Source organism: Sus scrofa, chromosome 1, assembly GCF_054392235.1.
Source record: "Sus scrofa isolate SSC_HxYL_T2T_F1_AM1 chromosome 1, Sscrofa_HxYL_maternal_Yorkshire_Landrace_v2.0, whole genome shotgun sequence".
Taxonomy (NCBI): Eukaryota; Metazoa; Chordata; class Mammalia; order Artiodactyla; family Suidae; genus Sus; species Sus scrofa.
In genome coordinates, this window is record NC_139383.1 from 263,110,948 (window position 1) to 263,134,466 (window position 23,519).

Below are 23,519 nucleotides of genomic sequence, written 5' to 3' on the forward strand. Positions count from 1 at the left end.
AGTTGGAAAATGAAACAGGCTAAGAGAACGGAGAACACAAGAATGACCTGAGGGTTCTTCTCCCAAGTCCATGTTGCTTGCTCCTCCATCAGGAGAAAACCACTAGGCGGTGCTTTTCAATCTTTGGAAGAATGGAACCATTTACTTAGAGGAGAAGCACACAGACCTCGGTAGAAATTCTGTCTCCCTCCAGTTACATACCCTTATTTAAATTCTGAGCCTCAACTTCTTCACGGGTAACATGAGCATAAATAACACCATCACACACCTCATCAGGCCACAAGGATTAAGCGAAGTTAAGGCACATGAAGCTTCTAGTAGACATCTGACTGCTAGTAACTGGACAGTAACAGCAGGCATTCTCGTTTATTAACACCTCCTCTTTGCACTCTTAAATTACATGATACCTATCTGCAAGTTACCCTCAAATGGGTCAGGAAAAAAACAAGGAATGATAAAGCAAACATGTTAAAGGCTAAAATTTGGTAAATATAGACAAAGGGTTAACAGAAGTTCTTTACATTATGCTTACAAATTTGAAATTGTTTTAAAAATCAAAAGTTAACAGAATTCTCAAATATACACTCAAATGTTTAAAAATCAGATTTAGAACTTTTTTTTTTTTTTTTAGGGGCATACTTGTGGCATAGGGATATTCCCAGGCTAGGAGTCGAATAGGAGCTGCAGCTGCCAGCCTACACCACAGCCACAACAATGCAGAATCTGAGCCACGTCTGCGACTTACACAGCAGTTCATTGCAATGCCAGATCCTTAACCCACTGAGCAGGGCCAGAGATCAACCCGTATCTTCATGGATACTAGCCAGATTCATTACCACTAAGCCACAACAGAACTCCAGATTTAGAAATTCCGACACGTTTCACAATTATGAATCACTGACTCATGGAACTGGACCTGTCTTAGCTCGCTTTGGTCTCTTTCTCTATTCACTGTGAACTGGAAGAGACTTAAGAACAGGAGAACAAAAAGAGAAAGAGGAACAAACAGCATGAGGGGTACAGAAGCCCTGACCTTGGGGAGAGCTCTGAAAAGCACAGACAACAGGTTAGCCTTTCCCAGGCTCAAACTGCTAAAGGCTCTAGCCTTACTGAGGTGTCAGGGGCTGATACCTCATGCTTCCTACTCTGAGGAAAAAAGATTTCAGGGCTTCAGTCCTACAGCTTCCATGGTCATCTCTAAGCTGAGAAAAGGTATCTCAATACAGAGACCCCCACATTAGAGATTCATTTCACATGCCTGTTTTTACATGTTTACATGTAAGTTACAAGATTCCTGACATTACAAACAAAAACAAAACTCCCTAATTCCATTTGTAAGTTAATAGCTAGACTCTGCTTTAAATACTCTAAAGATTGGGTGAAGAGAATGCAACAAATCAGGCACATGGGAATCATTTTATTATCATTCTCTCTACTTCTGGGCATGTTTGAATTTTTCCATAATAAAAAGTTAAAAGAAACCAAAATTCTTACCCTGTCATCTCTCCACCATGTTTTGAGCTTTCCATATTTCTGTACTTCTAAATGCTTAAAATAATGTTTTCAGCAGCAAGTTAAGATCAAGACAAACCTTCATTTATTTAAACAAAACTGGAAGAAACCCATCTCTATCGTAGACTTAAAAAAAGAAAAAAGCAGGTATCACAAGCTTTTCCCCAAGAGGTTGCAACGTCAGGGAGACTCATCTCCTATCAAAAAACTTCACCTTAAAAATACTGAATCAAGAATGCAGAGACCTGGGGAGTTCCCACTGTAGCTCAAAGGGTTAAAGACCCAATGTTGTCTCTGTGAGGATGCGAGTTCCATCCCTAGCCTCTCTCAGTGTGTTAGGGATCCGACGTTGCTGCAAGCTGTGGCGTAGGTTGGATCCAGCGTTCTCGTGCCTATGGCATAGGCCAGCAGCTGCAGCTCTGATTTGACCCCTAACCTGAAAACTTTCATATGCCACATGTGCATCCATAAAAACAAAGGAAAAAAAAAAGAATGCAGAGACCCAAATCCTAATACAGGCTCTATCACTCAGCAGCCTTATCACCCAATCCCGCCGCCCCTCTTTCTTCCTTCTCATCCTTCAAGGCCCAGCAGCATCTTGGCCACCACACAGTAGGCACCAGCCCTCCCAGACAAAGACTCAGGCCCTCCTTTGTGAGTCCACTGCCTGACATGCAGTGGCTCTTCATTGAGTTACTCTTCCAAACTTTTTTGAGGTCCTACCACTAAGATCGCACTGCCAGGCCCCTCTTTTATAAAGGCGGGGAGGGTAGACTTTGCCCTCAGTCTAGTAGGCCAATAGAAATTATGGTAAATGTTAAAAGAAAAGTATGGGAGTTCCCGTCATGGCTCAGCGGTTAACGAGCCCAACTGGCATCCATGAGGACTCGGGTTTGATCCCTGGCCTCGCTCAGTGGGTTAAGGATCCGGCGTTGTTGTGAGCTGTGGTGTAGGTCGAAGACGCAGCTTGGATTTGGTGTTGCTGCGCCTCTGGCATAGGCTGGCAGCAACAGCTCCGATTAGACCCCTAGCTTGGGAACCTCCATATGCCGTAGGTGCGGCCCTAAAAAAGACAAAAAAAGAAAAAAAAGAAAAGTATGGAAAGGCACAGATAATTAAAGACTCTACTCTAGTTTGAGGGGTGGGGAGGTTTTCAGAGGGGTGCAGCAACAACCCGAGAAAGAAGAGGAGGTATGGGTCTTTCCAAAGCTCAGAGCAGGAGTTCCCTGATGGCCTAGCAGGTTAAGGGGTCCAGCGCTGTCACTGCTATGTCGGGTCACTGCTGTGGGGCAGGTTCCATCTCTGATCCAGGAATGTCCATAGGCAGCCCCCCACCCCCCGAAAAAAAAAAACAAAAAACAAACTCAGAGTACACAAGGACAAAGAGGCTGGTATACAAAAATGTAAGTGACAAGAACCAAGGACCAATCAGGGCCAGATTAGGCCACATTACAACACTTATCACACTGGCCACCAACTATCTACTTGGAGGTCTTCTTCACCACACTGGACATTTCTGTAGACGATAGAAGCCAAGTCACTAGATTCAATACCGGCAACCACGGCCACCCAGCTGACTAGGTAACTTTCCCCTTCTACCCATGCCGCACCACGCTTTATCAAAAATCATGAGAAAAGGACTTTCCCACATAGGTGATGTACTCAATGCTTGACTACCACAGTAATGAGCCCAAGGCTAGGACTCAGTAAGTACTTGCTACATAAATGAGCAAATGTTTAATTCAAAACCTTGTAGCATGCAAAATTCCAGCTAAAAAAATGCCTTCTGTTTGAATGGCTAACAATCAGATAGCAATATAAATACCTCCACAGAATCCATCAGACCTTGCAAGAGGAGTTTCTGGTGAGGAAAATCTCCATCTCCAACAGGAAAATATCCCAGTGTTTGGATAGCTCGTTCTTTCATCTGGAAGAATAGAGAATGTTTTTAAAAAACAAAGTATACAACAACTCAATCCCAGAACATTTCCAAAATGAGGAGACAGGGAGAGGGAGTCTGTCTATCTGCAACAGGGTGAGCATTTGGGGTTTTCTTTTTTTTTAGTATCCAGTTTTACAGCATTATGTCTGTAAGACATTGGAGACAGAAAGAAAGAAAACTGAGTTCATTAAGGGTCCAGAGCTGCAAAAGAAAAAAGAATAGTCTTTAGGTTCATTTTCCTACAAACTGTAACAGTTACAAATGCAGGTTCTGGGCCCAGAGTCACAACTCGAACATGTTAGTACCCTTTACAGCTCTGTGATCTTAGGCAAATTACTCAACCTCTCTGTGACTCTATTTCCTTAACTGGGAAAACAGAGATGACAACTGTTATCTACTTCACTAGACCTTTTAGGGATTCAATTAATTAATGCATGTGAAACATTCAGCATACGCTTGGCAGATTCCAAGTGCTCAACCATGGATGGTAATGATGGTTAATAACAGCTAATAAATACTACACTTTGATCTTCTTAGAAAGTTTTAAACAGTAGCTAGATGAAGAATAAAGTAACATATTTATTAAACTTGTAATTAATTGATTTTTCTCCACATTAAATCACCTTATACATCAACATAGAGGTGCTCTTATCACAAAGAAAAAATTTTAAGCCTATGAAAGTTTTTACTGAAAAATTATAAATGCCCTTTTCCTCAGAGATTACTCGTACTCTACTTACGAATACCCAGATTTCTTAAAACCAAATTGGCTGTAAGAAGTTAAATTTAGATTTGGTCTAAAATTACAAAAATCAAAAAACTATTTCACAATGTATTACCTACTTTTTGCATGACAAAAGAAGTACCTGATGCATTTCACAATGACCCAAATCTTAATGGTTACAGGCCTAAACTGAAGTCACTGGGTCAAAAGCTGTGCACAAGTCACGCCCACTTAAAAATTCAACAGTCAGCTGGACTTTTTTTTTGTTTTGTTTTTTGTTTTTTAGGGCCACACCCACGACATATGGAGGTTCCCAGGCTTGGGGTCCAATCAGAGTTACAGCTGCCAGCCTGCACCACAGCCACAGCAACGCAGGATCCAAGCCGCATCTGCAACCTACACCACAGCTCACAGCAATGTCAGATCCCTAACTCACTGAGCAAGGCCAGGGATTGAACCCACAACCTCATGGTTCCTAGTCGGATTTTGTTCCTCTGTGCCACAACAGGAACCCCTGGACTGTCTTCTTTATGTTACCACTTGTTCCCACTAAACTCTTCTTCCAGGTGTAATGCCATCCATCCTTTCTGTGATTGCATTTTTACTCATTTATCTGTGAATGGAAAGAATTTTAGAAAGAAGGATAAAAAGGAGAGACTTGCCTTATTTGTTTCTTTACTGGAGGGTATTCTATTTAGCAGGCTTTCCACAAGATGCAGCTTGGTGAAGCCAGATCCCTCACTGGGGATGGGCAATGGACCATTTCTACCAATTTCACCCAGAGCTGTACAGGCAGCAATTGCCAGGAGGGGTGAGGTACTGTCCAAAAATGAGCCTGTAAGCATATTCAGACAAAAGAGAGAATTAGATATTATTACCCCTGTGATCCAAACCGACCAGCAAGGTACTCCAGATTTTTTAAAAGAGCAAAATAAAATCAAAGTCTACAACATTTTCCAGTTGATAACTTGTTAGCATTTATTTAGAAATAAAACACCAGAGAGTAGTGTCCTTTCTTACTGTTTAAATTTTTTCCCATAATCATCTCTGTTAACTAGAAACACGCAGGGAAAAAAATATAGAAAAACTAGAGTATTTTCACGGTTATTAAAAACACAATTTATTGAGCATCTAGATTTTGTGAAAAAGCTTGAGTGTTTAGAGTGCAAAGCTATAAAAAGAAATTATAGAAAGAAATGTTACAATAAATTTTAACCTAATTCACAAAAATTTTAACCGAATTATGCTGACCTCCAAGTCAGCATAAACACATTCGTTACCTATAGTTTCTGTGGCACTCTGAATGAGTTCCTCTTGCTCAGGCAGGAAATCAGCATTTGTCTCCACACCTTGTTGCTCTGCCATTTTCATTTTCTTTTTAGCCAAATATCTTCCTACTGTGAAACCCAATGCAAGCAGGGATCCGTGCTGTATCTCAGGGCTCTAGATTCAACAACACAATAGCGTGTGTGTCTCTCTCTCTCTCATACGTGTGTGCATGCACTGAAATAACTGTGTGTTTATTACAATCATCTCTCCAATAAAAACATCAGGCCAAAGAATAAAGTGACCATTTGAGGCCCCACTGGATGTTGATAAATCAATTAGCGCACATGAGAAACCCTGAGTTTCTAACACAGAGAATCCTGAGAAGTCAAGCTGAGTTCTGACTCACTTCGAGATTGAAACTCCCTAATATCACACCCACTCCAACTCTGGGCAAGGGGATTTCCTTGCCCGCTCTTATACACACCCACTTTCTTTGAGCTTATAACACTTATGACTACATCAGCACAATTTTCAAGTAAAATTTTCCCCTACTGCCAACAAAACACACCGAACAGATCCTATTACTAATCACTAAAAACCTCCAAACACAAGGTAGGCAATAAAAGCTTACGGTTTCTACAATGCCTTCTCATGGGACAGGTACAATGAGAAGTGGCGGTGGATGGAGAAGAAAAAGGAACTAACATTTCTGAGCACCGAGCAGTACTAGGGCTTCCTGCGTATTCACTCCCCACTGTATTCCTAGCACTTGAACCAGTGCCTATGAGACACAAGGCACTCTAATTTGCTGAATGAACTGACAGAATCTACGTATTCTCCATCTCATTTAATCCTTACAATCATAAAAGCAAGGAATTTGTGAGTTCATTTTACAAATAAAAACCTCAAAACTAAAAATACATTAGATGCTTTTGTAAAACTATTTTCCACAAAAAAAAGAATACAGACAAAATGATAACATACGTGATTGTCCTTTGTCGTCTTTATAAGCTGTTCAATCATTGACTTCAATTCATTTCCTGACACAGTAGAAACCACCACGGAATAAAACAATGCTGCCAGTTCACGCATCTCTTCTTTACTGCTATTCATCAGACTCTGAGTGGTGTAGAAAAAGAAATACATACAGGATACAAGATCATCTCCCTGCTGACAACTTCTAACATTTAAAGTTAAGAATAAGTTACCCATTACAATGTTCAACCTACTGGCATCTATGAGAAAAGAACTAGCTGTTATTTCAAAACAAAAGCTGTTACAGACCAAAATCTGACATGGATTTTCAGCAAAGATACAAAGCATAAAACAGGGAATAAATGCACAGATGACATGAAACAAAGGTCAGCACGTTTTCTATAAAGGGCCAAATCTCTTGCAACAATTCTACTCTGCCCTTGTGGTGAAGCAGCAATCACAGACAACAAATGGGTGAGTGGGGGCTCCAATACAACCTAATGGACACAATTTTCACACATCAGGAAGTTTTATTATCCTTTTGATTTTTCTTTTCAACTCTTTGAAAGTGTAAACATGGAGTTCCTACCACGGCTCAGTGATAACAAACCAGACTAATATCCATGAGGACGAGGGTTCAATTCCTGGCCTCGCTCGGTGGGTTAAAGATCCGGCATTGCCGTGAGCTGTGGTATATGTCACAGATGGGGCTTGGATCTGGTGTTGCTGTGGCTGTGGCATAGGCTGGCAGCTACAGCTCCAATTTGACCCCTAACCTAGGAACTTCCAAATGCAGCAGGTATGGCCTTAAAAAGACAACAACAACAACGAAGTAAACACTGGAGCAATGGCATCATCGTATCTCTGCAGCACCAGAATGCAGATTTGATACCCCGCCAGGCACAGTGGGTTAAGGATCTGGTGTTCCCGCACTTGTGGTGGTAGGTCACAACTGTGGCTGGGATCTGATCCCTGGCCCAGGAACTCCATATGCCACTGGGCAGCCAAAAAAGGAAAAAAAAAAAAAAAAATGTAAGCTTAACTTGCAAGACGTACAATCAAGAGGCAGGCCAGATCCAGTATGTGGACCGTAGGTTAATGAGCCCTGATCTACAAGATCGAAGGTCAAAAACTCTAAGATCATTTTAAAATCAGCAAATATGCACAAAGAATAAAAAATTTTTCTAAACTAGAAACAATTTCATATGACAAGATTTTCCAGAAAAGTGCAAAACTCATCCCTGGTGGTAAATTACATTCATGCTTTCACACTTAGACAGATAATTGGTACATTTTACTGTAATTCAACCTGCATTTTCCAAAAAGAACTGTATTATGTAGCATGAGCGGTATACAAAACTATATGAGCCAGACCTGTACTAATGAAGATTATTCATTGTCTGAAATTCGAGTTTAACTGAGCATCTTGCATTTTTATTTGCTAAACCTGGCAACACTTTTGGTGTGACCATGGGACAAGATACTTTCCAAGCACATCGCTGGTGGGAGTGAGCAATGGCACTGCTTATTAGGAGGATGTGTATTATCTACCAAAATTGCATCCATGTGTCCTCAGTTCCACTTCTAACAAATCCATCGAAAGACACACCCGCTCAGATTCAAATGATGAATTGTTCATTGTAGCCAAATGGAAGCACCCTAAACGACCATTAATAAGGATCTAGTTCTCCTGTGGCACAAGAGGTTAAGGATGTGGCATTGCTACTGCAGTGGTTCGGGTCACTGCTGTGGTGCAGGTTCAAGCTCCGGCCCGGGAACTTAAACATACCACAGACGTGGAAAAAAATAAAATAAAATATACAGAATCAAAAAGGAGGATATACCTTTATCCATTCTGTTTTGTCCACAAATTTAGCAGCCAGTTTTTCTGGATACACTGAGACAGCTTCCAACAGACAGTACATGACTGGCAAACCTAAATAAGAAGGAATTCAGAAATGTTTTGATTTCAGGAAAGTGGTAAACACACAGGGATCACTAAATTCCTCTAAAGCATAAGGCTACTGCTTTAGGAGGTATTCCCCAGTTCTATGAAATAAAAATTAACCTAAATATAGTATGTGATTCAACGTAGCAAATCTACAGACTAGTTGTCTAAAAAGATGCCCTGTTCTTCACACCCACTTCCAAAGTAAAAATACACTATCCTCTGTTAGCATTTCTTTCTGAAAAGAGAAATAGTGTATCAAAGATGCATCAGGTAAGTTTAGAAAAGAAACCAAGATTAATATTCAGTTACAGAAGTGAAGAGAGAAAATAATATCTTGCTATAAATTCTCAGCTGAGTTTATCTTTTCTTTTTTTTTTCGTTGCCAGAGCATACAGGAGCTTGATGTAGGACCTCGGTTCCCAGACCAGGGACTGAACCCAGTCCACAGTGGTGAAAGCGCAGAGTCCCAACCGCTAGACCACCAGGAACTCCCTCAGCTGAGTTTAAAATTAGATTTGTGCTTAAGTGCTTTAATATCTGTCCCAAACATCATGACCTCCTACCTCCGACACCTGCTAAGAGCTGCTGAAGCAGGCCAATGTAGATCTGAACGGGGTTGGTTTCCCCACTCTTGGAGGAGGAAGAAGAAGAGGAGGATGACGTCGCCTGGCTGCTGGACATTAAAGTCCGTATATAGCGTCCAATGGCTGGGGCATGATCTTGCATATCAGCCAGACTCTGAGAGGTGGGTACCACTCCCGCACTGTGAGCTAGGCACATCCGCAAGTACAGAACTATCTGCAAACAAAAGGAAGAATACCAGATAAGCTCCTCGAGAAAATCAAGATGGGAGATTCTCTTCAAAGTGACAGTTCCCAGTTTTGATTCTCCCACCTCCTTCATCAAGCTATTCAACAATCCTCACAGAAGCTGGAAAGCATGACTCACTATGTGAGCTGAAAGTACCACAATGGAGCAAAATTTACATAACCAGCTTTCATAATCCAGAGAGTGCTGTTTTCTTTTTAAACAAAGTTTAGTGGAGTTAAAATGCAAACTCAACTTTTAAAGTCTAAAATATGACAATGAAAATCATTATTTTTTTAAAGATGTGTGTGAGAGAGAGAGACAGACAGACTCTGGGCAGAAACCCGGGGCCAATGATCTATTTCTCTGGAATTCCAATTGCACTTAATCCCCTCTGTCGCAAGAATTTGAGAAAATGGGTTCAAATCATCCAGAGAAGTGTAGCTAAGATGCCATAAAAAGCTCTGACATGAATTAGCCACAAAGGAGTCTTCTGGAAGCTCTTTCCTTAACAGCTAGAATAGGACAGGCAGCAATTTCACTGTGAGTACTCCGACTCTGAACAAGATTACTTCTTGCATTTAATTAATGCAAGTCAGTGACTTAAACGAGAATTTCCCTTAGTAAATGTGAAAATTAAGTCTCTTAACCTTCAAAACTGCATCAGCCAAATAATCTCAATATATTGTGGGCTGTAGAATTCAAATTTAATTTGCTAAAAATTCCCAATAGCAATCAACGCAGAGCATCCAGTTCTCTTATGAAGAGAACTGTCCTGAGGTAAATATGAGTCTAGATTCCAGATTCCACTATGAGTTAAAATAATACCATTTACACCAAGTACTGTTTTCCTAATGAAGAACCTGGTATAAAAGTGACATCACAACATGCATTTACCTAGAACTCAAAAAATTCAGACCTTTTTTTGACTGTAACATTCTCTTCAAGAACCTTTAGTGGAAGCAAAATAGAAATACATGCCAGTCCTACCTCTCCAAAGGCAGCCGGGTTAAATGGAAGGACAGTGGTCCCAGTCATGTACTTGGCCGGAGTTTTCATTCGATGGGAAGCCTAACAAAAATAAGCCCCCAAACCAAATTACTGAAAAACAAAGCACATGTACTCTTTCTCAGCCCAAATATAAACTATCCTCTGGCTACACTGTTTTTCCATTCATTGTGCTTGATTCGCATAGACCTCAAACCCTAAGCGACAGGTGTGTTCCCTTTGGACTGGCTTGTTTAAAAAGAATAAACCTATAAATCAACTGTAATAAAAGAAAGAAAAAGAAAAAAGCTGCAAAGATGACATAAAAGCAATTAACACATACAATAAAAATAAACAAAAAGAATAAACCTACTCCAGGCATCTACTGACACGGTCACCCCAGGACACTGCATGCCAGTTATTTTCATTAATAATAGAGGTAGAAGGAAAACGTTAGCACGAAAGCATCTTCTGACTCTAACTATGAAAGAGCTATAGAGAAGAGAATCGGGGCCGCTACACACAGACCCAAGTGACCCAAAACACCCTAAGATGTCTATCTAAGCAAAAAGCTAAGACTACTAGGAGAGGTAGAAGGCAGCAATCGGGGGGGGGGGGGGGGGTGTCATGACTGCCAATACCCTAAAGCATTCTTAAACTTATGATGCCCCACATAGGGCCCTTACAAAGAGAAAGACATATTTTTAAGTATGTCATGCCAAGGGGAAAATTTTTAAACACAGCCACAATGCTGAAGAGCATAAAAGGAACAGTAAGTAATTCAGATGTGGGCAAAAGAATTTCATTACAATTGAGATTTATATTTTTCTCTTCATTTTGTACCTTCCTCTTAGTGTAAATGATCACATTGTTAGACACCTTACTACTGTTCAACATTTAGTGAGTAACATTTTAAAATATACCACCTAAAAAAAGTATGTTCATTTTCATCATACATTATATGACTCAAACTAATTATCTGAAGTTAAATGCCATACCTTTTCTTGGATATAATATACCATTTCTGGGAAAGATGGCATCTGCTTAGAAGAACTTTCTTTTCTGTTTCTACCAGGAAGACACCTTAATACTCGCTGTGCTTCTCCATGAACTTCTTCCCGTCTTTCAGAAAGACAAATAAGAAAAATAAGTAAATTTCACCAACTAGAAAATGAGCATATGAAGATTAAGAACAGCAATTTTATTTGGCATCTGTCTTAAATATATTCTTGGCTATCTAAGCAAAAAGTCATAAAATACATGATAAGCAATCACTTATTTTTGGAAATTTCATGAGATCTGTAGAGCCATGTGGCTTTTATCTCTGATTTTTACCCACAGAAAAAGCAAGACATGGTATGAGTACAGATCTATATATTACATCGAGGAGGCCATACTCTGAATTCGAATGACTTGCTTCTAAATTCCACAGACCAACACCGCAAACGACACACCTTTTAATGAATTTTCAAATAAATTTTAAATGAACTCGAATTCAAATTAACATTTTTTGAAACTTACGGATCTCCAGCAGCTAGTAAGAGCAAATATCTGGACGGTATATGATCTGAGGGAAACACCGTGCTGGCAAATTTCACAGCCACTTGTCGAACTTGAACTTCAGGCTATTTGACACACAAACACAGGCACACACACGTGAACAAAGAGATATAAACATTACCAACAATTCATTACAGTCAAGATAAGTCATTTTAATTGTAAACAATTAAAATTTAAGTTGCTATTTCAATTATCTTTAAATAAATAAAATCATTTAGTCAAGATCTTTAATCATGTTGTTTTTTCGAAATCTTTGGACAATGACACTTTTTAAAAACTACTTTTATGGAGTTCCTGTCGTGGCTCAGCAGTAACGCACCCGATCAGTATCCAGGAGGACACGGATTCGATCCCTGGCCTCATTAAGTGGGTTAAGGATCTGGTGCTGCCGTGAGCTGTGGTGTAGGTCGCAGACACAGCTCAGATCCCATGTTGCTGTGGCTCTGGTGTGGGCCGGCGACTACAGCTCTGATTAGACCCTTAGCCTGGGAACCTCCATATGCCACAGGTGTGGCCCTAAAAAGACCAAAAAAAAAAAAAAAAAGTACTTTTATGATCTAAGAGGCCCCTCCAAATAAAACAGGAAACCCTACAAAAACCACAGTCAGAGAATCTCTGTAGAAGCACATCCTCAGCCCAACGATAGGACCAATGTCGCCGAGGCAGTTTCTCGCCACCACCCCTGCTTCCCTAACTCTCAAACTCTCAGGCACATGAGTGAAATTCAGATACTTCTCAGGGAACACACACAGAACTTGCTTGGAACCCTTACAGATTTAAAACAAAATACCTCTAACATTTTTAGGTTGGAATTCCTGTTGTGACTCAGTGATTAATGAACACGACTAGTGTCCAGGAGGACACAAGTTCGATGCCTGGCCTCACTCAGTGGGTTAAGGACCCAGCATTGCCATGAGCTGTGGTACAGGTTGCAGATCTGGCTCCCATCTGGCGCTGCTGTGGCTGTGGTGTAGGCCGGCAGCTACAGCTCTAATTAGACCCCTAGCCTGGGAACCTCCACATGCCACGGTGCGGCCCTCAAAAGACGAAGAGATTAACAAAAAATAGATACTGTCTCATTCATTCAGGTGTTCCTGCTCTTTGGCATTCCCTGAGCTGTTGTGAAGGGCAGTGAGGACTAGTCTATATGATTTAGCCCAGGGTAAATCATATCGACTGCCTTACATGTAGTCTGAAAAAAGAAAATAAATCACCTTTGCCTTGGAAATATTGTTATATGCTTTGATCCACATAAGTATAACCAACACCCATGTGCATTACACAAGCATTACATTTCCTAGTAAGGTTACCTACAGAAAGTTTTAAGTATTCTAATGTGCTTCCAAACAAGCCTGTATTTCTTTGTCCGTGTTCTATGACCATGAACCATGTACACTGGACACCAAGAGCATTTGACAATGGGACTCTACATATAATAAACCCTCTGAGTGTACATAATTATCCTGTGATATTTCAATAGAAGCCAGATACCTTTCTGAAGCTTTAATAATTCCTTCAATATAAATGTATGAATATGATGGTGAAATTTCAAGAAGACACAATGCATGTTAATCTCACTAATATTTTACATCATTCCCTCTTTCTACTCCTAGAAATGGAGGACAAAGAGCTGACTAAAGCAACTGCATAATAAATTATTTTACACTGCATTTTTCTTCACTTTAAATATATTACATATTATGCATCGTGTATACATATGTGCATATATAACCACAGACATTCAAATTTCTCCTACCAACTCCCATGACAGGCAAAGAGGACTAGAAGGAAGAAGAATATGTATGATGGTACTGGCTGACTTCCTAAAAACTCATTTTGATAAACAACATGTGTCTTTCTTTCCTTGTGCTTTTCCCCCCAAAGTTACCTACAGAATTCCACCCCAATGGACTGCAGCACTTAACTACCAGTTAAAACCAAAACACTTCCAACTGGAAGAACTATGGCATTAAGAACAGTTTTCCAACAAGGAAGGCTTTAAACATAAGGCCTTCTCCCCCAAAAGAGATGCTAAATCACAGTCCAAGTAAAAGCAAATATTCCTCTTCCTTATCGAGAGTTAAGACAAAAAGCAATTTAGATTTTGATCTCACAAATGTAAAATGCAGACACTACCAGCCATGAGAGTTCACATGGTTGAAACCTACCTTTATTAAGTACGAAGCCACAAGTGCCTCCATGAGAGTCCGCTGTGCTCCTTCCAAAGTACTATAAGCTCCAACCATCATGGATAACGCTTCTTGAATAGCAAGTCGCGTCTCGGGCTCTTCCTATGACGATGATAAAAAGAATGTTTCCCCCCGTCGAGCTTCTGAGTGAGCATCCAAACAGAAAGCATACACTTGCCAGGTGTTTCCCTACCTTACACAGGGCTTCAAAAAGCTGCTGCACGAGAGCTATGTCCTTAGTGAACAAGTGGGGCATTCGACTGTAAGAGAAAACGAGAGCATCGTTATGTCACAAGCTTCCATGAGGTGGAAGAAAATGCAACTAAGCACAAATGTTCCTGAACTTGTACTTTCACCTTTGAGCATCACTGGATTACCTCCCCAAAGAGCCAAATACTTTTTAAGGTAAATATTTAATTCTTCAACCGTCTAATCCAAGTAACCCTGGATTAATACACATATTATCCAAATGGTATCATTATAATCCATGCATTCAGTTAACATTTCTGATTTTAAAATAAAGAAAACAGGTAAGACTAAATGGTATTTAAACTAAAGACTATGGTGATAAGGAGCTTTGTCACTTTGTGACCACACACAAGGGACAAGGTTTGCTGTGGTGTATGAGTTGCTCTGGAGTGGCTTTCTTCTGAGTCCCAAAGCTCCTTCCCCTACACAGGGCAGAGCAAGACCCAGTCCACACAGGCCAATACGGATCGCGTGCCAGAGGTGGAGGCAGCACCTGGGGCCACTGAGGAGGTGAGCCTCTATCCCTCTGCTCTGAAATACAGAGGAAGAGGTAACCAGGAAGAACTGGGTACTATACCAAGTAGAAGAAAAAAAAAAAAATCCACCTTTGGCAACAGGGTAACTCAGAATCATAAAATAATACTATCAGAAAAGATAATCCCTAAAAAAAACCTTGATTACGGAGATTATAAAAACTAGTAGGAAGTAGCAACAAGCACACTTAAGGTCAATTAAATGTCTCGAGGGTAAAAGAAATGGAACACTTTAGATGACACAGTCCAGTTCAGAATCTCAATTCAAGACTGCCATTTAATATGGTGACATAGCTTCAAATGTAAATTAAAATATCTCATGTCATTATCCTTCTACAAGGAAAACATTTATAAACAACCTATGGTTATTAAATACATCTCCTTTCAGAATCATGACAAATCTATTCTCTATCCATTATTAAATGCCACAATTTTTCTTAGTTTACCGACAAGACATCTCTCACTGAAAAAGAGTTTACTCACCTGGAGAGTTTTCCAACAGCTGAATATGCCATTGACAGTAGCTTAGGGTCCTTGAAATTAAGGGGGGAAAAAAAAAAGAAAAAGAAAAAAAAAAGAACAAAAGCAGACAAAACAAAAAACACAGTAAACGGCAAAACCTTTTTGCTACAATTAAATGCATTATTTTACTCCTTGTTAAACCTAGGCCTTACTCTGCCTACCTATATGATATCAGCATCTGAACAAATAAACAAAAATGTTCAAACCCAGAAGAGATCACACGACTAAAAGGAAAAACTAAACAAAACCTTACATTCCTGACTCAAAAGGAAAATACAGTGGTCGTATGCGAAAAGGGTCTCTTAGCTGCCACTAAGCTCAGAATATTTTCAATATTATGTAAACTGCAAATACCAAAATTCTCTGCCAACATACTAGGAAAACAGCTTAACTTATGAGAAAATTCACCACCGGCCCACCGGACTAGGACCCACCCTCTCTCACCCCAAACTGTAGCAAACTGGGGAGCTATTGTCTAAAAATCTGCACTCTAGTAAACTTCTCATACCTACTACCATAAAAAAATTAAAGGGCTCATAGTATTTGGGTGAGTCAGTGAGGTTCCCACCTCAAGATACAGGTAGAATTTTACATGGTTTTATGAAAACCGATAGTCTGACATTACTCAGAAGCATTACCCAGTAACACTGAAGTTTATACATTTAACATAGGATCCACACAGCTGCATGGCCACTCTTAGGGGTTTGTGTGTTGGCAAGACATGCAGGCATCATCTGGAGGTAAGAGGATTAGAGCCCTGTAGTTTATATGGTCTCTCTAACCTCTTTTCTTTCTTTCTTTTTCTTTCTTTCTCTTTCTTTTTCTTTCTTTCTTTCTTTCTCCGTTTCTTCCTTCCTTCCTTTCTTTCCTTCCTTTCTTTTACTTTGCTTTTTAGGGCCGCACTCACTGTACATGGAAGTTACCAGGCTAGGGGTCAAATCAGAGCTACAGCCCTGGCTTACACCATGGGCACAGCAACGCGGGTTCAGAGCCGCATCTGCGACCTACACCACAGCTCACAGCAATGCCTGATCCCGACCCACTGAGCAACACCAGGCATGGAACCCACATCCTCAAGGATTCTAGTCTCATTCATTTACACTGTGCCACAAAGGGAACTCCTGAACTATTTTCAAAAATACTTTTTCTCCCCAAGCCCCAAAGTATTTTTATTTCTACCAACCATCCAAAGCATTTGACTGTCTATGTCATAAAAATAATCTGAGAGTGTCTCAAGGTCTTGTGAACCACGCAAGCTCTATTCAGAGGAAGACAGGAGAGTCAGACCTAACACTGTGCCAAACCACCGCCGCACACAAATACGTAGCTTTCACTAATAATAATATCTACTAATATGCTTCACTGTGCTGAACAATTTACATTATCTCATTTAATCTTCACAATAATCCAATGAAGTGATTTTTTTTCTGATAAAGAACAGAGGTCCAAAGAATTTAAGTAATTCACCAAAGAGCAAAACTAAGATTCAAACCACAATTCTAACTCTAAATGACAAAGTGTTGGTCAAGCATGCATTCATGTTGAGCTAAGACTTCAGAAAACAATGCTAACTTCAGAGTTCTTGAAACCTTACCTTTCTTACCAAATTCCCCTGAAATACTAGAGATGGTAAGAGTGATATGGCAAGGAGAAATAGGATTTGAAAAATCTATAATCCAAGGAATCCTCATCCCACTTAAAGAATCAAAAATTTACTGAATGCATGTTTTGACAGAATTTTGAATCAATAAAATCAGAGTCCCTAAGAATTAGCACTATTTCTCAAGACAAGCAAATCCAAATTGACCCATATGGAAACAAATCATAAAATTTAATTCTTTTCATTCCATTTTTGCACAGTGCCTAAAAGTAAATTAAAATGTACTTTTAAAAATGGTATCTAAAAAAAGTGTTAAGACAACATCAAGATCCTTATCAGTTTTGTTTTGTTTTTGTTTTTGTCTTTTGTCCTTTTAGGGCCTCACCCGCAGCATATGGAGGTTCCCAGGCTTAGGGGTCTAATCGGAGCTGTAGCTGCCAGCCTATGCCACAGCCATAGCAACACCAGATCCAAGCCATGTCCGTGACCTACACCACAGCTCACGGCAGTGCTGGATCCTTAACCCACTGAGCGAGGCCAGGGATCGAACCTGCAACCTCATGGTTCTTAGTTGGATTCATTTCCATTGCGCCACGACAGGAACTCCCCTTATCAGTTTTTAACACTCATTGCCCAAAAAAGGGCAAAAGATGGCAGTAATTTCTAAAATTTGCATCAGTTCAATTTAAAATGTTAAGAAACAATGGAACAAGAGCAAACTTTAACTATATCAACATATAGACCAGAAAAATTTACAATAGAAAACACTTTAACGTGTAAAGTATTAAACACAAATTAAAAAAACAAGTCACTTACTTCTTTATATTCATTGATTAGCTTGGTGAGGCCATTCAAAAGCATTGGACCTAATGGCTTAATCTTGACTTCTGGACAGCTTTTTAAAAAATAACACATACACATAAGCAAGATATAAGAATCTCATAACATCTTTCCAGGTGACTACTTAAAATAGAGACATAACTGAAGTTAAGTTTAGATAATCTATTAAAATACAAAATATTTTAAGAGAAGCAAACAGGATTTCTTTCTAGGTAAGATATACTTGCATCACTTGATCACTCCAGCTTGAAAACTTTACAAGTAGTTCAAAAGACTTACGTTACACAAATGTGATGTACGAATTGGAGAGATAATGTTCTTAATTTTGAATTTGTATTTGTACCAAAGAGTCCATCATACACCACCTATGAGAAAGGAACAATGTCACGAACACCAATTAACAAGAACAGCAATATACTGTGTTCAAATACTGTTAAGGATCCAACAGCAGATCTTTTACACGACATCTTGCTCTTCAAAAACAATGCAGTTCTCGTCAATAAAATATTTTCGCTGAGAAAAAAGAATGGTTACATTTACACGTATGACTGATTCGCTCTGCTGTACACCTGAAATTAATACAACATTGTAAATCAACTATACTCTAATAAAATAAAGTTTAAAAAAATAAAAATAAAATAGATAACAAAAATGAAAAAAAAAAAATAATACAGTTCTCTTCAGTACAAATATTTTCACTAAGCAACTCAGGAAGCCAATCAGTAGCTTCAATCAACAGTCTGTGAAAGTTCCTGTCATGGCTCAGGGGAAACAAACCTGACTGGTACCCATGAGGACGCAGGTTCAATCCCTGGCCTTGCTCAGTGGGTTAAGGATCCAGCGCTGCCGTGGGCTGTGGTGGAGGTCACAGATGTGGCTCGGATCTGACATTGCTGTGGCTGTGGTGTAGGCCTGCAGCTACAGGTCTGAATTGACCCCTAGCCTGGGAACCTCTATATGCCACAGGTGCAGCCCTAAAAATACAAAAAAAAAAAAAAAAATCAGTAATCTGTGGTGCAACAAACACAATGGCCGATGTTACAAGCCTACAAAACTTGCAGATCTACCACTTGGAAGCAACAGATTTCAGGTTGCAGCAGGCCACCACCCTGTCACACAGGGGACATTAGCAGATAAGATCACTCGGGGGGGGGTTAGATTTCTTAATTACATGTAGTCACTCAGGACAAATTATAATAAAAGCACCATGGAAAATATCAAGATTAAAGTATTCTTCAAGTGTACAGTTGGAATATGGGTGCTCCATGTATTGAGGAGTCACACCTAAAAGGCAAAAGTTCTTGTAGTAGATGAGTCCTGGGCAGCATCCAGAAGGTTCAGACAGTACATCAACATCAAAGAAATCTACACTCCTCCACTTCCTATTTCTATAGGAAGGACAGTCTTACACTTAATTAAAACAAACGAACAAACAAACAAACACTTACTCTGGTTCCTAAAACTACTAGCAGTAACCTGATCTTACGTGACAATGTCGTGTGACTGGACACAGACTAGTACTGAGCATCTGCTGTGTAACTGACACTATGCAAGGTGCTGTAAGATATAAAAAAGGTGAGCACTGCTATCAAGTCACTCCGTCTTGCTGGGGAGTCAAGACATACATAAGTTAAAAACGACATAGCACAACACATAATTAAACACTACATTATGTGGCAAAGACTTTTTTTAGAAAATTATCTGATCAGCTATATTATGTAGAATCATATGGTAAGATGACAGAAACAAAAGAATTAGCATACTAAAGTTTTGTGGGAAAAAGTAAAATTCATGGCTCACATATTACACATGAGGAACTGTTCTAGGTGCTTTCATAGGTTCAAAATTGAGGTGAGGTAATAGGTGCTTGGTTAAAGGTACTGATACCAGGAAAGAAGAGGCTCATCGGAAAGACGCTTTCAAGAACTCTGAGACTGACGGAGAAGTGGAAAAGAGAGGGGTAGGGCCCACTACCTAGGAGAATGGAAATGCTATCCTTAGAAATGAAAATGATAAGATGAAGAATATTTATGGGTGATGAACAATGAGTTTATCTCTGAATACGCAAAATTTTAGTTGGGCTTATTTTGAAAACATAAATAACTACAAATAAAGTGTATACCTAGAAATATTTTACTACAAAACTCCATCTGTTTATTACATAACATAGTGTTACTACAACCAAATTTTCTGATCCAAAATTGTTAAGACATTTTCAAAATTGTTAAGACTGCAGGAACCAGTGCCTGCAAAGTGAAATGGAAGCAGCTCCGTGATTATCCTGTTTATGGAGACACAGAGCAGCGTACTTGAAGTCGGTAAAATACTAGAGAGCTAGATGCTGGAATGAAAGCTTTGTCACCTACAAGGAGGAAGCAGCTGCCTAAACAAATAAGCCTTAAGAGGGAGAGATTGCTAAGAGAGAAGTCCACGACCACCACACATGTACACCAATAACCACAGTGAGCAAGAGGAGAGTGTTCTTACTTTGGGACTGAAAGAGGGGCGAGGCAGGAAGTGGGAGCATTTCAGATAGCAGGGAGCACATTCGAGCAAATCCTGAAACTCGAGTAGATGTTTACCAGGCTACATACAGGAGCAGAGGCTCCGTGCCAGGCAAAGGGAGTATCGGGAGCAGAGACACAGAGCCATAAAAACAGCATAAGGTACAGGGTAAGGGGGTGGTAAGATAGGAGCCCAGAAGGGAAATTAACTGCTACCTTTCCACCATTTACTGAGACCTTCCTAACCAAATGAGCACAGGCTACTATGCTCTAAGCTTTCTACTTGTTCTCCCACTCGGTCCTTATAACAGTGCTATGAGGTAACTGCTGTCATTACACTCATCTTACAGATTAAAAAAAAAAGAAAACAAAAATTTTAAAGAGAAACAGGCAGACCCCTGAGGCTTACTTCAGAACAAAAGCAAGTAACTAATGCTAAAGTTATACTCGAACGTTATCTGCCGCCAGAGCTGAGCTGAGCTAGTCATCACCTGAGTAAAAGGCAAGGGCTTTTGCAGAGGGGCTTGTAACCCACACCGACAGAGTACAAGGATTTCCAGCTGCGAAAAATAACTCTGGCGACAATACAGAAAACAGACTGGCTGTGGGAAGACTAGGGGCAGGGAAACAAGGAAGATGCCTGTGATAACCAAAACAAGGAGTGCCAACCTCCACTAATATCAGCATTAGATGTAGGGAGACGAAGACCTGGAGGCGGCAGGTGATCTGGCCACTGCCTTCACATATGGTTTCCCATAAGGATGACTCGTTTTTCCATTTAAGTGACAGTTTAGGGTGGTACCATTTTTGGAAAAAAACACTCAGAAAAACACTAGTTTGAAAGGGATTATCACCATACCTTTAGGGGGAATAATAACCACAGAGAGTATATATTCTACAAGACAAATTTTAAAGTATTTTCAGCAGCTTAACTTGAGAAAAAAAGATGGAATTTCATTAATCATGTGATACACATCAACCTGCCTCCTGGATATCCGTCAGTGCAGGTCTTTCTCTAATTAAACAGACACAGAAGCTATAAACAGGCCATTTTTCTCTGGAAAGAATGAGTTACCTGAATGTTAGCGGGGAACGTTTCTGCAGCTTGTCTAGAACGAAGAAGATGGGGGACAATCTTTAACTTGACCCTCGTACTGACAGGGTCCCTTTTCAGCTCTGGCTTCAGCACTGCTCCCTGTTGAAAATATGTTTGATCAAAATTCAACATTTCAAAATTATTGTGCACTGAAAAAAAAAAATCATGAGATCATCTAAACCAGTGGTCTCTCAAACTTTTGTTTCAGGATCCCTTTATACTCTTGAAAATTACTAAAGATTCCAAAAAGCTTTTGTTTATACTGGAAAAATCTATCAATATTTACTATACCAGAAACTGAAACCAGAAAATTTTAAATACTTATTCACCTTAAAATATTAAACTCATTATATATTTCTGTAAATAACACATTTTTAAGAAAAAGAAAAAATTACTTTCCAAAACAAAAAACTGTACTGAGTGGCAGTGTTCTGTATTTTCTGTAAATCTCTTCACTGTTCACCTTAATAAAAGAAAGTTACTATCATGACCAATCTCATCAGAAACGTCTGTAGGTACTGACAGGCTGTCAAGCTCATTGTGATGAAAACAAATTACTCAAAACTCCAATTTTTGCTTAAAAATCTCAACTTTCATTTCTGCCAATAAAGCATGTTAATTATTTTTCTTTAAGCCTCATTTTTTTCATTTTAGAGAAAATGCATGCCAAATACCCATCTCAAGAACCAGAGTTTGCCTATCTACTCTTAAGGTAAAATCATTTTTGCTGCTTCATCTAGGATATTTTTAAACTGAGTTTTATCTCTTTTTTTTTTTTTTTTTTTAACCATGCATGCTGTCAGTGAGGAATAGAAGACTCGCTAGTATTATTTAATGACAAAGCTCTGATTCGTGCTAGGATCCCAGCACTGACACCCACCATCGCTTTTACACTATCAGTGCAAATATCAACAGCTTAAAAAAAAAAAAGGCAAAACAATTTGTCCTTGTGGACCTCTCTAGAAGTTTCTCTGTGATCTGACAAGTGTGCACGGACCACACTCTAATAAGAGTCACTGATTTAAATCCAACTCCTTCATTTTCTATACGAAGTACATGAGGCCCAGAGCAGTTCAATTATTTATGGTTTAGAAAGTAAGCAAGACAACAAATAACCTTGCATGTCAATACTTGGACTTGGAACACTTTTAAACATACCGAACTAAACAGAACTTACGTTATTAAGCAAACATCTTACTTCAAGACTTAAGAAGAACCAACCTACTGTTCTAGATCTAGACCAGGGGCCAACAAACTACAACCCACAGGCCAAATCTGTGGGTTACCACCCTCTGACTTGGTCAGGCCAGTGAGTTGTGCAGCTTTTACATTCTCAAATAATTTTTTTTAAATTGTAATAATGTTTTGTAAAATTGTATCTCATGAAGATAACATGAAATCCAAATTTCAGTATGAATAAAGCCTTACTGGCACGTGGCCATGCTCACTCAGTTATGTTCTGCCTATGGCTGCCCTCATGTTATGACAGAGTTGAACAGCTGCAGCCGCAGATCTATACAGACAATAAAGCCTTAAATACCTATAGAAACGGTTTACTGAGTCCTAATCTAGACAATTATTATATAAGCACCTGAACTGAAAACACCAGGTCAGGCTAAATATGTTGGCAGGAGATTTTAATACACCTACACCAGTACAGCTTAAAAGCAGTATTTCCTATAGTATAAGTTCAACTTAAGTAAAAATAACCAGGAGAAAATGTTCAGATATATAGAGCTCATGTCACCTAAATACTTTTTATGATGAGGTGAGAATAAACCAAAACAACCTACCTCTTTTGTCTTCAGTGGTATATCTCCAAGGTATACTTTGTACATCTTATTAATGATGGCAGGATTATTCCAGTCAATCAAGCTATAGAAGGTTTCAACAAAGCTTGTTAAATTATTTTTCTCCCATTTCAATAATTTCAAAAAAAATCATAACCCCAATATGTGTTACCCAAAGAAAAATGTTAAAATACACAAATGAAATAGCCAACGGACATTGTCGAAGGAAAGGGATTAACCTCTACCAAAGTTAGTTTCCAGATAGAAAAAAAAAAGTCACTTATGCCACCATGATTCAATGTAAAACAGATCACTGTATCCAGTGGCCCAATTTGGTACCACACAAGAAATCTGGACTGCATCTCATTCTCAGGATCAATGCCACGGAGCAATTCCAACAGACCAGAGCCTTGGCACACTTGTTCTTAAAGCCCTAAGCCATGATCCTTCTGCTTAACCACTTGGGAAT

At 39.5% G+C, this 23,519-nt stretch overlaps 1 protein-coding gene across 8 annotated transcripts in view; it reads right to left on the reverse strand.

Annotated features, from left to right (window-relative positions):
• ECPAS (Ecm29 proteasome adaptor and scaffold) overlaps positions 1-23,519 on the reverse strand; it is a 103,243-nt gene that overhangs the window by 32,255 nt on the left and 47,469 nt on the right. For all 8 annotated transcript variants that reach the window (XM_084991899.1, XM_021067464.2, XM_021067473.2 and 5 more), the window contains 16 exons: positions 23,054-23,135; positions 21,240-21,359; positions 17,940-18,025; positions 17,637-17,715; positions 15,182-15,231; positions 14,110-14,176; positions 13,896-14,018; positions 11,689-11,792; positions 11,166-11,289; positions 10,171-10,251; positions 8,937-9,171; positions 8,267-8,358; positions 6,432-6,566; positions 5,459-5,621; positions 4,841-5,013; positions 3,338-3,439 (listed from right to left, as the gene is read on the reverse strand). In XM_084991899.1, the coding sequence (XP_084848025.1) occupies positions 3,338-3,439; positions 4,841-5,013; positions 5,459-5,621; positions 6,432-6,566; positions 8,267-8,358; positions 8,937-9,171; positions 10,171-10,251; positions 11,166-11,289; positions 11,689-11,792; positions 13,896-14,018; positions 14,110-14,176; positions 15,182-15,231; positions 17,637-17,715; positions 17,940-18,025; positions 21,240-21,359; positions 23,054-23,135 (1,816 nt within the window). The remainder of the gene's footprint in view (positions 1-3,337; positions 3,440-4,840; positions 5,014-5,458; positions 5,622-6,431; positions 6,567-8,266; positions 8,359-8,936; positions 9,172-10,170; positions 10,252-11,165; positions 11,290-11,688; positions 11,793-13,895; positions 14,019-14,109; positions 14,177-15,181; positions 15,232-17,636; positions 17,716-17,939; positions 18,026-21,239; positions 21,360-23,053; positions 23,136-23,519) is intronic.